We start from the raw sequence: 16,695 nt of genomic DNA on the forward strand, positions 1-16,695 counted from the left end.
TTTCTTTATTTATTTGTCTTTTGTTAATCTGGTTAGTCCACTGGGCTTGGGGCCCATTTTCAGTGCAGACCTGGAGAGAAAAGTTTCACAAATGCATGATAAAAAGATGATGCCAAAAACAAGATAATAAACATGTATCATAACAATACCAAGTTACATTGCAAGTTTAAAAGCATAAAAGGGCAAGATAAAAAGACATGTGATTAACAGTATTAATGCTTTGTAGATAATCATTAAAAGCATCCACAAATTTAATGAATTCCATGAATATTTTCATGGACTGGACATCAGTGACTGGTATGTATATCTGGAGAATTTTATGATAGTACATCAAATTATGCTGTCACACATTCACTGCTTCTTAGCCTAACCCTTTGCTGATACCACTACAAGAATGCTGGAATCCCTGACAGTTTGCCTCATGCTAGTTTTTGCTAGTTCAATACAGTTTTAAGGGTGTGGGTGCACATTGCTGCAATCAGTTTAATGTCTAGTACATTGTACACAAGCAAAAGAACAGGTAGGGCATTCCAAAAAATAAAAAAATTCCCACTTTGCAGTCTAACGGTCTAAGAAGCTATCACAAAGCTGTTGCCACTAAGTGAGAAAGCATGAGCAGTACTGGCATCAGACAGAGTCTCAGATAACCTGCGATGAAAGAGATACCAAAATACATAAATTTAACATCATTTACTTACTAAGATGTGCAGTGGCTAAGCAGTGGTAAACTCACCTGTATTCTTGGCCAGCTGATAGTCCAGCCCCTTGTTCCACCAGCTTAGACAGGTTACCAATTTCCTGCTTTAATGACTGAATAGTCTCCTTTGCTTTTTGCTCTTTCTCATATGCTGCATCAACCATTTTCCAGGCTTTTTCAATCTCCTATTGGTAAGTTAATAGCCAAGGTTAGGAAAACCTACATGAGATTTTGAAGCACGATATTTTTTTCAGACAATGCACATACTGTAATGCAATAAATAAAATCTATTTAATAAAAACACATTAATATAGTTAGCTTATAGTGACCCATTAAATGCAGTAAGCATGCTAAAAGTGTAGTACGCATTTTATCTTAAACCCAGAAAATGAATGAACTAGGCAAACAAATCACTGCTATTACCAATATCTGTATCAGCCTAAGTATGATTTGAATCATTCCTGTTTCAAAAACAAACTTCTAAATGATACATAAATGATCTTAATATAAATATACTACACAAACAATCAAAGTAAAAATAAAGTACCCCTCAAAAAAAAAATACATACTATAAATGCACTAAACAGAGAAAGATTTTATCAGTCAAAATACACAATTCCCCTTACAGATAAATACTGTATATACCAAGCAATAGTAAGTTAAATGCAAAGTTTGCAATTCTGTGTAAAGTACAGCTATGTGAATATATCACCACAACAGTAGCTGTCTGAAAGAAGGGAACAATGCTGCAAGAATTTATAATATGAGTAAGCAAATTAGTCAGAGGTAGATGTTTCATCTCTACCCTAATCTTTCTAAGATTCAAGCATTACTGGGACAGCATGGCTGAATTCTCATGTGCAGGCCATTACAAGGAAGCCAGCTGTAACAGATGTGTGTACCATACACTCAAACCTGTTCCTTTTGTGGTAACCAAAACGTGGCAAACAGAATGACTATAACAACAAATGGCCTGGAGAAGGCTAAATGAACACTGAAACCTTAAATCAACCTATGTAAAAACATACAAAACAGTATAAAGTGCCATGAATTAATAAGTATAAATGAGAGAAATGAAGGTGTACACCGACAAGTTATGGATTAGTAAACAGGAATTCAATAAATCATATAAAAGCCCTACGAAATTTGTTTGATACATAGCTACCTGACAGGATATCATTGTGGTAGCAAGATCTGAAACAATGTTTGTTTAAGATTAGTTCAGAGTAGAACATTACTATTGTGTTCATTTGAAGACCTTTGAACTGAAGCAGCAAACTAAGGAATTTATTTGAAGAAATTTGCTATACTTATCTAAAAAAGAGGACTATGTGAATACAATATCATTTTCCATTCTAGTAAAATGGATTGAAAAGTAACAGTAGCTAGCAGGAATTATATACCACTTTACAGTGACAAAAATCTTAAAGATTTAGAATGAGTAGTATATTTAAGTCACTATTCACATATACACAAGAGAGCAGCAGGGGGGAAATATTCCATGTAAGGACAATTAATGCTTCAACCTGTGCGATACACTATTTTCTGATCAAATATGATCATCACTATAATCAGAAAGCCTAGATTTTGCAAATGATTTCACAACATAAGTTAGACACTACAGAGGAAGAAACTGGTGAGAAACTAAAAGTCACCCTTATGTGGCACTACAACAAATTCAGCATAAGGTAAAAATTCTCTAGTTTTCTAGTTCTGAAACTAGTACAGAGTTCAGCTTAACTTGTAGTAAATGAGGAGCCATGTTTGTAATACAGACACTAGTGATCAAAATTCCAGCATACAATCATTGATGTGGATCCAGAGTTTTGCCTTTACGAATCAAGAGTGGTTTATCAGGGATTTCTCAAAGTTAAGGTACTCAAATAGCAGAGGGGGTATAGGAACACTTACCTTTTCCGGTGTTAACACACCGTGTTAACCATGTTCACACACACATTCAAGGTTCATGGTTCACAGTGTTAACACTCCGGTGTTAACTTTTTCGGTGTTAGTAGAGTCATAACTAAATAATTTGTGTGATCATTTACTTAAATGGCGGCTAGTTTGCACTTCTTAAGGTCAAGGAATATTGAAAAACGAACCAAACCAACAAGAATATATTCCAGGCAGCTAAGCAGAATAAATCACTTTGCAATTCACCAAACAAATAGTTCAATTTCACAAGCTAGTAAACAGATAAGAACAAATTCCAAACAAGCGCTTTCGCTCGGAATATTCCTAGCTTTCTCAAGTGAAAGCTCGGAATATTCCGAGCGAAAGCGCTTGTTTGGAATTTGTTCTTATCTGTTTACTAGCTCGTGAAATTAAACTATTTGTTTGGTGAATTGCAAAGTGATTTATTCTGCTGAGCTGCCTGGAATATATCCTTCTTAAGGTCAAACAATTATACTTTCTTTTGATGGCCAGCAGTATGCAGCTGTACTGGAAACAGTTTTCAAGTCATGATGATTCCTAGATGAGCCTTTGGCCATTAAAATATCCTTTCCAAAGGCAGATCCAGAAAAAGAAAAAGATATGTTCCAGCACTGGGAAAGCATTTTACTGATTTGCAAATTAAAATGTTTCATATGGGATTCCACTGTGACTGATGAGGCAAACAGAGCCCTAAATCTGCAGGGTAAAGAGCCCTAGTATGAATGATTCTTGTCATAACATGCCAGGGGAAATTTACTTAATCATTTCTGTTGCTCTAAAAAAGAAAGTTTTTTTTTTATCCAAGAAGGAAGACTATTTGAGATATTTTGTTATCAGCTTTGACAGAATAATGAACTACTAATGACTTGTAAATAAGCAGTTCATCGGCATAAAGGATATACTTCAGGAAGAAGAGTCACCTGCAAGAAAACTGTCGCAAAATGAAAACATCAGAAGAATGAGGACCAGTCCCTGAGGCACTCAACTATAAATAATGTTTGATACTAAAAGAGAGAAGCCCACTTTAATTTAAAAGGCCTTATTACAGATGTTGTTCATGAATTAGCTAATCATGCCAGCTCTGAAGCTTACCTTTGACATGAAAAGAAATGTGGATATGCTCTTCCAGATCAAAAGTTTTTGTTAGAGGGGGAATCTCTCAGAACAAGAAAAGGAGCAACTGCAGAATGCTAAACAGAAAATAAGGGATTACCTCGATAATATGTGTGACGCCCCTGCACTGGCCCAGTAATCAAGGAGCCTCAATCCTCACCACTAGCATCAGTGAGGGACATACACATTGGGAGGATGACAAGTACACACACAGTAAAGTACAATTTCCCTTAAGAGCACACAGAGATCACAGTCAGTCTGGGGCTGGCTTCTGCCTCTTTCTCCAGATCCCCAATAAGACTCCCCACTGGCATAGCTATAGAGTTGAGTCCTTAGCCAGGGTCCCAAGCCAAGTCCTCCCAAAACTCTCTCTGTCCAACCAGTGCTTCATGTCCCTGCCCAAGGAGCTCACACACACACACACACACACACACACACACACACCTTGAGATCGGATTTATACACACCTGGGAAAGGCTGGCACAGGTTCACTAGCTATGCCCCCTTATGTCCAGACCTGAAGGTAGTTATCACTGCCACCAGAACCCATTATCAGCTACTTTAAGGTCCTTCCCAAAGGGTAACCAGTCCTACTGTGTAATGTTACTATTATCCAAATGAAGAGTGTGGCCAAGGCTATTTAGGAGTGGCCAATACAGTGTCACCAGATACATATGCAAGTACCTTAAGAGCTAAAATATCACTAAACAAACCAGCCACAATTAAAAGGTATAAATATATTTAATAATAAATATTAAAATAACAAGACAATATTCAACAACTCAACACAGTGACTACAGAGTTCAGAATCACAGGAAATATTTTAAAACAACACTGCAGGATAGTCTCACATAAATACAGAAAACATCTAAGCTAATATTTACTATATTCCTATCTATATCTGAGAGATTACTGTACTCTGGGTTACATACTATTAGTAAGGCAAGTGCTGATGAGAGGATGTTTCCAGGTCCAAATACAAAATTAACAGTCTCTAACACAGTTCCCAAATTAATGTCAAAATATTACTGCTGGGTCAGCTGGATGATATCACTCTGTCACCTGCCTTCAGTTCCCAGGCTAACAGAAACCAACATCTCTGCGTCAAAATACTTATCTCTGAGATGTGCAGCTGCTAGGAAGTCACAGAGCAATAAAACACTTTAAATTTGGAACCTAGTAATTATTTCTGTTTCAAGACAACAGGAAAAACTTCTACCTCTAGACATCCTGTCTCCTTGCATTAGCTAACTTTTATAACATAATCGTAAACAATTTCAACTTATTTTCTTGATATTTTGCAAGTTAACTCTGTATGTTCAAACTTCTACTATTAATATAGTTTATATACATCTCTATTCTTTTCATTAGGGTACACTGTGGTTATATTCTTGAACCTCAGTACATAACATACCGTTCTGTATGAATCATAGCAATATTCACAAACATAGACTTATTTACAAAATTCCAGCTAGCTGGGCTGGCAGCCTCACAATATATATGAGTTTAGAAAGATTGCTGTTAAGAAAGTGTTTTTTTTAAAATAATAATTTTAGAGCACAAAAACTTCTAGCACAACAACTCAAACAACAAAAAGTGGAAAGGCCAGTCACCAAGCTTATGGAGCCTATAACAAGGAAGCTAACAAGAGACCCTGTAGAAATATTTTGGAAATTTTATGAAAATTTGTATAAAGCAGAGAAATATGGAAATCAAGAAAAGGTACAAATGGAAATGTTATATATGCCAAAGCTAGAGGTAGATGAGGCACAATTACTGACAGGATAGGAAGGGATGAGATAAAAATGGTTATGTAAAACCAATCTACAGGAAAGTCCCCATGAATAGATGAACAGAAGGTATTCTTCTGGAAGTTTGGAAGTTAGGAGGGAAAAAAATTATAAAGATCTGGAAGGTTTTAACAGTATTTTAAGAGGAGGAGAAGTTCCAACATCCAGGAAGAAGGTGGAGGTAATGGTAATACCTAAAGAGGTTAAAGATCCATCGGATCCAGCTTCATACATGTATATTTCAATGCTAAACTATGATTATAAAGTGTTTATGTCTATAGTGGCTAAAAGAATGGCAAAAGTGATACCAAAATTGAAAGAAATGGATCAGTGTGGTTTTGTGGAGGAGAGGCAAACATTTGACAATATTAACAGAACACTGATGCTCCAGAGGGAAGCAGCATGTAAGAAAGCACCACTTTTATTGGTGGGTCTTGATACAGAGAAAGCATTTGACAGAGTAGACTGGGACTTCATGTGCAGGGAAATGGAAGCATTTTCTTTCCCTGATACAATTTTAGGGTTGATTAGAAGAATATATGAGGAATCAGAGGTGCGAATTAAAGTGGGTGGGGTCCTCTCCAATAATTTCTGCTTGAGTACAGGAACCAAGCAGCGTTGTCCACTTTCTCATTTGTTATTTGCTTTATATTTAGAACCATTGGCAAATAAAATAAGGGACTCAGAAATTCAAGGATATAATTGGTATGGTAGTCAGGAAAGGCTGGCTCTATTTGCAGATGATATTATTTTATACATGACAACACCAGAAAGGGATGTTACAGTGCTATGGAACATTTTAAGACAGTTTCAAATCTTCTTTGGATACAAAATTAATGTAGCTAAAACAAAGTCAATAGCAGTAAATTATGTACCCCCACACGAATTGGGCCAACAATATCCATATTTATGGGGACATGATAAAATGAAATATTTAGGAGTATGGATTAGAAATGACTCTGTGGTGGCAGCTAAGGTTATGTGGGAAGAGACTAAACAGAAGATAATACAAAAATTGAGAAACTGGAAGTTTTGTTATATTGATATGGATACTAAGATACAAGCCATTAAAATATGTTTAGTCCCTTTAGTCTTATACACAGGACAGGCATACGTTTATGAACTGGAAGAGAAGTTGTGGGTCTAATGATTGATGAGTAGAGAGGCACAATAACCTCCTTTGTTCTGGATGAGAACCCTTTTGAGATTAGGTGGGCCACCCACATAGAAGGATTTTCTAACCACCTTGGCAATATGATTATCAAAGGAAAGATTGCTATCTACTTGGGCCCCAGATCCCTTATTACTTTTTCTGTATTTAAGGGACTACCACCTATGTGGGAGTTCACGGGTACTTTGTTTTTTCCAAAGGGGATGACTATGGACTTTTTGGCATTCAGCTTGAGACCATGATTTTGACACCAGGTATCCGTCTCAGTGAGACCCTTCTGGAGGGAGTCTGTATCAGGCGGAGAATCAATTATTGCCCCTAGTTTGCAGTCGTCTGTGAACTTGGTCAGTCAAAGTCCTGCTGTGCTTGCGTGTACCTCTGAGAAGTATATACCAAACAGGAAGGGTCCTAGGACTGAGCCCTGGGGGACGCCACTTTTAACCAGTTTAGAGTCGGACCTAGAGTCTGCAACTCTCGCAGTATGGGTTCTGTCCATAAGCCAATTTGCAACCCATCTCATGACGTAGGGGTTAATGTTCAGGTTGGTGAGTTTGTCTATAATTCCAGAATGGGGAATGGTGTTGAAAGCATTTGCGAGGTCTAGGTAGGCTGTGTGGACCTCCTTAACCTCATCTAATGCCTTGGTAACTGTCTCAAAGAAGTCCACCAGGTTTAGGAGGCATGATCTGCCCTTAACAAAGCCAAACTGGGTGGGGTCCAAAGTTTGGAGGTTCCCAATGTCTCTCTTAATGAGTTCCATGATGATGCACTCCATAGCCTTGCGGGCTTACAGGGCGATAGTTCCCAGGGTCCGTTGTGGTGCCACCTTTGTGGAGTGGGATAACTGTTGCTGTGCGCCACTCTGTGGGTATGTAGCCTGTAGAGATGCTGAGTTTGAACAGTGTGTTTAGGTGAGGGATTAGTTCATTTTGGAGCTCTTGTAAGACACAGCCTGGGACACCATCCGGTCCCATTGAGGCTGTGTTTTCAGCTTTGGATAGGGCTGTTTTAACCTGTGTGTCAGTGATTGCCAGGGCCTTACATTTTTCTGGTATGGTTATGGGCCCTTTAGGGGGTGAGAGAGGGGTGAAGTTTGCATTGAACCTGTCTGCCAAAATGTTGGCAATATCAGTTGGCTCAGTGTATTTTGTGCCATTTTGCACCAACTCAGAGCAGATCTGAGAGTTTCCACTTACCTTCTTGACATAGCTAAAGAAAGTTTTGTGGTTATCTTTGGAGTCCTTGGTAATATTTCTTTCGAAGCTAGCCTTGGATGATTTAATGAGGGATTGTAGTTTCTTGCTGATACTGATCAGGGATGTCTTTCCTTCTAGGGATTTTGCTCTTATCTGTACTAGTTTCCTCCTTCTATTGTAGAGCCTGTTTATGGCAAGGGTCCATCAGACTGGTTTCCTTTTCTTGGAGGAGTGAGTCTTGGTTTTACTTGGGATAGCATGATCCATGCATTCCTGCAGATGATCATAGAGTGCCTTTGTATAGGTTTCAGAAGATTGTTCTGCACTGTCCATTGGCGTGGGAGCTGTGAACCGTTCCACCTCGTTCTTAAGCAACGTGAAGTTTGCTTTTGAAAAGTTTTTCACGGTGGTTTCCTTGATTGGGGTTGGGGGCGGAATGTGAATATCCAGAGTGATAGGTCTATGGTCTGATCTAACCAGCGAGGGGTTGACACCAGGTGTGGAACACCGGTTGTCCATGTTGGTGATGACCAGGTCCAATATGCTGTTCCCTCTGGTGGGGGTGTTGACCAGTTGATCCAGGGTGTTCGAGTTTATAACTTCTAGGAAGCGTTGGGCAAGGGAGTTAGTACTTGAGTAGTTCTCCCAGTTAATGTTTGGGTAGTTGAAATCACCCAGTATTAGGGTGTTTGATAGGGCCTTCATATTTCCCAGTGTCTCCAGAAATGCAGAATGGGGGTCCTGAGTCATGGTTGGTGAAATGTAGCAAGCTTCAATTTGGATTGCAGTTTTGCCCATTGTTAGTTGTACTTGGATGATCTATGATGCATCGTGCTGTGCCGCTAACCTGGAGGTGTGAGTATCCTTGATGAATATGGATACACCCCGCCTTTTGTGTTTCAGTCCAGGTTCTGTGACCGAAAGGTATGGTATGAGTTATAGCCTGGTAGTGCTGGAGTGCTCTCTGGAACCTTAAACCAAGTTTCTGTTACTGCACAGATATCGATGTTCTCCATACTGAGGAGTGCCTCGTGTGCGTGCATTTTGAGGATTAGACTTCTGGCGTTGAGTAGCATTACCCTCAGTTTTTGGTTACTTGTGCTATTAACGGTGGTGGGTTTGTCTTTTGAGCCTTGCCTAAAAAAGGCACTATGGGGGCAGCAAGAGCCTTTGCCAGTATTCAAAAGCCTTAGGGTGACAGGTGCAAGCTATCTCTTGCGAAGCAATGTGGCTTCTCGAGCATGTCATCCCAGGCAGACAGATACTGGATCCCCTTTGAATGACACCAGAAACTTAGCCAATTGTTGAAGTTGATATTTTTTTCTTTATACTGTGGCATCATTCTTGGTGAGGGTAGGATGCTACTCTGGGTCAGGGTCATACCTGCCTGGGCTACATGATCAGGGAGCTCTTCCATGTCTCTTTTCATGAAGTCCAGGGAGGTACATCTCAGGTCATTCACACCAACATGTACAATGACAGAATCATATTTGTACTTGTTCTGGAGTGACCTGAGTGCTTGTGTTATTTGGTGGATCCTGGTGCCCGACAGGCAGCTAACTGTAACCTTCTCCTTGTCCAGCCTAGTTAGTGGTACATCAGTGTGCCTGACTATAGAGTCGCATATCACTAGTGTGTTGGGTATGTTATTTTGCCTTAAGGGCTGTGATTGCATGGCACACTGATTATGTGAAGTATGTGTTTCATGGTTGGTGATGGGTTGTGGAGGTTGCTTGGATGTCTGCTTTGGAGGTCTCTGTTGCTTTTGCAGATTTTTATTTAGACTCTCCGAGTATGTTTTTGTGTATTTATGTGTGTTATTTGCCTGTGTTGGTTTGTTAAGTCTATGTGAGACTGGTGGTGTGTTGCAAGTATTACCCTTCTCCTCTTGACAGTCAGTTACACTCTGGGGGTTGAGAGAGCTTTGCCACCAGTCTGGCTGTATAATTGCATCTCTCGCATATATTAGTGTTTGGTGGTAGGAGGAGAGGGTTGTCAGTGTAAATGAGGCAGTTGTAACATTGCCTCAAAATGCCCAGATTCACCAGTTGGACTGGAGAGTACACCGGAAACTGCCCTTTGGACATGCCTGAATAAGTAGAGTGAGCTGTTTTTCTGATTGACTGGAGTGGACGAACAGAGAGCCTTGTCCTTCTGGACAGTATAAGGGGGGCTAGTGCTACGGGTATTTAGTGCTTGTTATGAGTTTTAAGCAAGTGTTAGGCTGTAAAATGAATGGTTTGAGTGCTAAAGTTGAAGGTTTGTCTAGTTCCAAGGGAAAAACTGAACAGTAGACTTTGTGGAGTCGGGAATAGTTTAACCCTAGCTAACAGGCACTGCCCAGTGCGCAAAACTGCGTAAATGTGGTTTTTATATCAGAAAGATTAAAGAGATAGAAATTAGCCCAAAATGGCCAATAAAACTACAGTTTCTGGGCAGGAACCACTCCTCAAAGGGCAGGTGGGCTGTTCAGAACGCCCCACTCTCACTGGTGAATAAAGAAATTTCCTATTTGCCCAAGTAAGATATGGCCAAACACAGAAGCTTAACCACAGTCCAGGTATCAGCAGGTATCTGAAACTGGACTTTTCTAGCTTAGTAAGGTGGGAAAATAGCAAGATTTGTTTGTTTGTTTTTTTGTTTTTTTTTTCAAGAAAACAGTAGAAACAAATGACAAAACACTTTTATAGTGCAGTAATGGCTGTCACACTTGAGTGGGAAGCCAGTAACAGTTAAAAATACATTTTACAACAAAAACAAATTTTAAAGTGCAGGCACAAATAAATGTGATTTCAGTGTAAAATGAGCATTCTAAGAAGCAATAAACGCCAGAAAACGAGCGTTTAGGTGGAAAAAGCAATAAGCAACAAGAAAAAAACAAAAAAAAGGTACTTAAACACTCCAAGGTCTCTCCTTTTGTCTCTCTGGCATTGTAGGTCTCTGCAGGACACCTGGGCAGGATCTGCTGAGCTTATACAAACACAAAAAAAGTGCAAATGCGGTTTTTATATCAGAAAGATAAAAGAGATAGAAATTAGCCCAAAATGGCCAATAAAACTACAGTTTCTGGGAAGAAACCACTCCTCCAAGGGCAGGTAGGCTGTTCAGAGATCCCCACTCTCACTGGTGAACAAAAACTTATTTTTTGCCCAAGTCAGGTATGGCCAAACACAGAAGCTTAAACACAGTCCAGGTATCAGCAGGTATCTGAAGCTGGACTTTTCTAGCTTAGTAAGGCGGGAAAATAGCAAGATTTTTTTTTCAAGAAAACAGTAGATACAAATGCAAAAACACTTTTATAGTGCAGTAATGGCTGTCGCACTTGAGTGGGAAGCCAGTAACAGTTAAAAATACAATTTACAACAAAAAATGAATTTTAAAGTGCAGGCACAAATAAATGCAATTTCAGTATAAAATTAGCATTCTGAGAAGCAATAAATGTCAGAAAACGAGCGTTTAGGTGGAAATAGCAATAAGCAAAAAGAAAAACCAAAAAAAATGGTACTTAAACACTCCAAAGTCTCTCCATTTGTCTCTCTGGCATTGTAGGTATCTGCAGGACACCTGGGCAGGATCTGCTGAGCTTATACAAACACAAAAACCGAGCAAATGCGTTTTTTATATTAGAAAGATTAAAGAGATAGAAATTAGCCCAAAATGGCCACTAAAACTACAGTTTCTGGGTAGAAACCACCCCTCCAAGGGCAGGTAGGCTGTTCAGAGCTCCCCACTTTCACTGGTGAACAAAGAAACTTCCTATTTGCCCAAGTAAGGTATGGCCAAACACAGAAGCTTAAACACAGTCCAGGTATCAGCAGGTATCTGAAACTGGACTTTTCTAGCTTAGTAAGGCAGGAAAAAAGCAAGATTTCTTTTGTTTTTTTTGTTTTTTTTTTAAGAAAACAGTAGAAACAAATGCAAAATCACTTTTATAGTGCAGTAATGGCTGTCACACTTGAGTGGGAAGCCAGTAACAGTTAAAATACAATTTACAACAAAAAAAGAATTTTAAAGTGCAAGCACAAATAAATGCAATTTCAGTGTAAAAATAAGCGTTCTGAGAAGCAATAAACACCAGAAAATGAGTGTTTACACGGAAATAGCAATAAGCAACAAAAAAAAAAAAATGGTACTTAAACACTCCAAAGTCTCTCCCTTTGTCTCTCTGTCATTGTAGGTCTCTGCAGGACACCTGGGCAGGATCTGCTGAGCTTATACAAACACAAAAAACACGCAAATGTGGCTTTTATATCAGAAAGATTAAAGAGATAGAAATTAGCCCAAAATGGCCACTAAAACTACAGTTTCTGGGCAGAAACCACTCCTCCAAGGGCAGGTAGGCTGTTAAGAGCTCCCCACTCTCACTAGTGAACAAAGAAACTTCCTTTTTGCCCAAGTAAGGTATGGCCAAACACAGAAGCTTAAACACAGTCCAGGTATCAGCGGGTATCTGAAACTGGACTTTTCTAGCTTAGTAAGGTGGGAAAATAGCAAGACTTTTGCTTGAATGCCAATGAAGCTATGGCTGTGACAAGGCACATGGTGAAGACTCTTGAGGTAAAGGACAGACTAAAGGGTAAATATATAAACTAACAGTGCAATCCCAAGGCAAAGAATCTTAGGTACATTTGATTTTTTTTTTTTTTTTTTTTTTGTGAAATGTAATATGTAGGTTGGCATCTTTGAGATCTACAATGACTGGAAAGGACCTGTATGACAGCAGAGGAAATGGGTTTTGAAAGTCAGCATTTTGAATTTTGTAGCTAGGAGAAATGTGTTCAGTTTTGAAAGGTCTAAACTAGTCTCCAAGTGCTTTCTTTTCTGGGAACCTGAAATAGTCTTGAGTAGAAGTTTTTCTCTTGATAGGAAGTGACAAATGGCTCTAGTACCCCATAAGACAACAGACATGACCTAAATTAAGGCAAAAGATTAATTTTGTTCCTTGCAGGAGAGGGGGGTTGTTGGGAGTGGATGGGATGCCCAATGAAATTTGTAACAGTGTTGACTGATTTTTAGAACCCAAGAATCCAGTGATATTTGTTTCCAAAGAGCTGGGAAATATTGCTTGCAATTTTGGGACGAGGACCAGAATCGAGAGGGGTGGTTAGAAGGCAAAGAAACTCACTAGGTTTTTCTAGTGTCTATGAGATCCTTCTTTGTTCTTCTGTCACCCTGACATTTTTTTCTTGTTCTTATTAGAAGACTTTTGTTGAGTAGATACACATAGCTAATGAAAGAAAAGTTCAAGGTAAGAAGGATAATTTATTTGGTATTTCAAAATATGAGACAAAAATACTTGCTTGATACCTTGTATCAGTTTGCATCTTTTTTCCAATTTCTTGAAGATCTCAGCTAAGACAATTCCAAACAGTAAATCCTTTTTTTAAAAAAGAAACATCTTTATTGAATTATCACTTATAACATAGACAATCATATATTTATATAAATGAAAACAAACCATATTGACATATTTTCAGTTGCAAACATTACATCATTTATTATCTGTACATTGTCAGTCAAACATTACGTAGCTCATTCAGTTCCCACCTTCCCTTAAACCTAATTCTTCCTCCAAAACAGTATTCTGCATGTACTGTTACCACAATTCCATTTTTTAATTTTATTTGCTCCTACCCTCTTCTAAAGATCCCACTTATAACAGAATCATTTTTAACCTATATTCCTAAGTATTTCATTTTTATCATGTACCTATAAATACAGGTATTGCTGAACCAATTTGTGTGTGGGTACATAGTTTACAGTTATTGCCTTTGTTTTATCTTCATTAATTTTGTATCCCAAAAAGATTTGAAAAAAATGTCAGAATGTTCAACAACACTGATGCTGCCCTTTTCTGGTTTTATCATGTACAAAATAATATCATCTGCAAATAAAGCCAGCCTTTCCATATTACCATACCAATTATATCCTTGAATTTCTGAGTACCTTTTTTGTCAGTGGTTCTAAATACATTGCAGATAACAAAGGGGAAAGAAGAAACCCCTGCCTGGTTCCTCTGCACAAAGAGAACTTATCAGAGTGGAACACTCACTTTAATTTTTGCCTCTGATCCCACATATACCATCCTAACTGACCTTATAATTTTATTATGGAATGCAAATGCTGACATTGCTCTACTCATAAAATCCTAGTTTATTATTTCGAATGCTTTCTCTGCATCAAGGCCCACCAACAGCAGTGAATTTTCTTACATTTTGCTTCCTTCTGGATCATCATTGTTCTATTATCTCCCTCCCCCCCCTCTCCCCCACAAAGGACCAATCACAATACCAGTAGATTGCCAGGCAGCCAGTATTACTGCTGCACAGGTTAAAACAGCACTGTCCAAGCCCTAGAATACAGCTTCTATGGGACCTGACAATATCCCTAGCTGTGTTCTACATGAACTACAGAGTGAGCTGGCACCTCACCTGTGTGTGCCCTGTTCAATCACAGCCTCACCTCAGGCATTTTCCCTAACGAATGGCACACTGCTATAGTCATCCCTCTCCACAAAGGAGGAGTGACTACAGACCCTGGGAACCATCACCCCATTAGCCTGACAAGTCTGATATGCAAAGCTATGGAACGCATCATCATGGACCTAATAAACAAGGACATAGGGAATCTCCAAACTCTGGATCCCAGTTTGGTTTTGTGAAGGGTAGATCATGCCTGCTTAACTTAGTCAACTTCTTTGAGTCAGTCACCAGAGCTGTGGATGAAGGCAAGGTGGTTCATACAGCCTACCTCGATCTGGCCAAGGCCTTTGATATCATTCCCCACTCAGGAATCATAGAAAAACACACTAAGCTAGGCATCAACCCCTATATCATTAGTTGGGTTGCAAAGTGGCTCACAGACAGAACCCACAGTGTGGAAGTAGCTAACTCCAAGTCAGACTGCCGACCAGTCACGAGTGGAATCCAACAGGGATCGGTCCTGGGTCCTCTCCTGTTTGGTATCTACTTCTCAGAAGTCCAAGCCACCACAAAGGGACTCTGGCTGACAAAGTTCGAAGGTGATTTCAAGTTGGGAGTTATTATTAACTCCCCATGTGATGCTGACATCCTACAGAAAGGCCTCACTGAGACCAACAACTGGTGTCAGAATCATGCCAAAAAATGTGTCATCATCCCCTTTGGGAAAAACCCAGTTCTCATAAATTACCACATCGATGGTAGCCCACAGAACACAGAAGGCATTATAAGAGATCTGGGAACACAGGTTGACAGCAACCTCTCTTTTGACCACCAAATTGCCACTGTGGTCAGAAAGTCCTTCTATGTGGCACATCTCATTACTAAGGGTTTTGCATCCAGGAAGAAAGAGGTCATTGTCTCCCTCTACTCTTCCCTCATTAGGCCAATCATCAAGTACAATGCCCCATTTGGCATGTACCTCACTAGACACCTGCAACAACTGGAGAGGCCGCAAAAGTACCTCACAAAGAGGATCCTAGGCCTTAAACACTTGTCCTATATGGAAAAAACTCCAACTATTCTCTGTCTCATACCGCCTGCTTAGAGGTGATCTCTGTTTGACTTACAAAGCCATGTCTGACCCAGCTCTGATAGAAATGCTGCATCTAAAGAAATCCCAGTCCCTCCACACCACACACTCCAGAGACCTCAACCTCATTACCACAATCAACAGAACATGCTGGAGGGACAGGTTCATAACTCAGAGACTGATCATGCTATGGAACAGACTTTCCATACAAGTCAGACAGAGCACCTCACTGGCCCTTTTTAAGAGAAATCTTGATGAGTGGATGGGAAATAGAAAATTCACCCTGGGGATCATTCCAGTGGCTCTACTCGACAGAGGCACTGGGAATTAAGGTCGGGTGGCACAATGCCAGTGTAATCCTATGGGCTAGGCTTGTAAAAGCTCCAGGGCCATTAGCCTAGTACACATCTATGAACCTATGAACCTATTAATGTTGTCAAATTTTTGCCTCCTCTCACAAAAGCACATTGATACATATCTATAAATTTTGTCATCACATCTGCCACTCTTTTACTATTATGGACATAAACACTTTATAATCATGGTTTAGAATAAAAATGGGCTAATATGAAGCTGGATCTGATAGGTCTTCACCATCATTAGGTATTACAGCTACCACAGCTTTCTTCCAGGATGTTGTTGCTTCTCCTGCTTTTAAAATACTATCAAAACAAAACCTTCCAGATCTTTTGCACTTTCTTTACTCCTAGTTTACAAACTTCCACAGGAATGCCATCTATTCCTGCAGACTTTCCTGTAGATTGACTATGCAACACCATTTTAACTGTTAGTAAGTGAGCCTCATCTACCTCTAACCTTGGCATATTTAGTTCTTCCATAAACATTTCCATTTGTACGTGTTCTTGATTTCCACATCTCTCTACTTTATTTAGATTTTCATAAAATTTCTAAAGTATTTCTAATACCTCTACAGGATTTCTGGTTATTTCCCTTGTTATAGGCTCCCTAAGCTTGGCAACAATTCTTTCTACTTTCGGCTGCCTGAGCCATTGTGCTAAAAGCTTTTGTGCTCTAGAGTTATTATCAAAAACAGTTGCTTAACAGATATTTTTCTAAACTCATGCATATTACAGAGGCAGTCCCTTATTTTCTCTTTAGCACTCTCCAATTGTACCTCTTCTTGTTTTGTGAGATTCCCCCTGTTCTGCAATACTTTAACCCTTGTCAGTCCCTCTAAATAATTCTCGTTACTTTTTTCTGTCCGGTTCGATTCTCAGCTAGAGAGTCTTCTGTGTGGAGACATGCGTGAATGGGCATACC

At 39.4% G+C, this 16,695-nt stretch overlaps 1 protein-coding gene across 1 annotated transcript in view; it reads right to left on the bottom strand.

Moving 5' to 3' along the window:
* The window catches only part of CFAP58 (cilia and flagella associated protein 58), a 2,107,107-nt gene that overhangs the window by 1,949,900 nt on the left and 140,512 nt on the right, over nt 1–16,695 (bottom strand). Inside the window, exon 3 of the mRNA XM_044055947.1 lies at nt 734–882. Within this exon, the coding sequence (XP_043911882.1) occupies nt 734–882 (149 nt within the window). The remainder of the gene's footprint in view (nt 1–733; nt 883–16,695) is intronic.

This window comes from Protopterus annectens, chromosome 14.part0 (assembly GCF_019279795.1).
Source record: "Protopterus annectens isolate FY-2018-M chromosome 14.part0, PAN1.0, whole genome shotgun sequence".
In the NCBI taxonomy this organism is placed as follows: Eukaryota; Metazoa; Chordata; order Ceratodontiformes; family Protopteridae; genus Protopterus; species Protopterus annectens.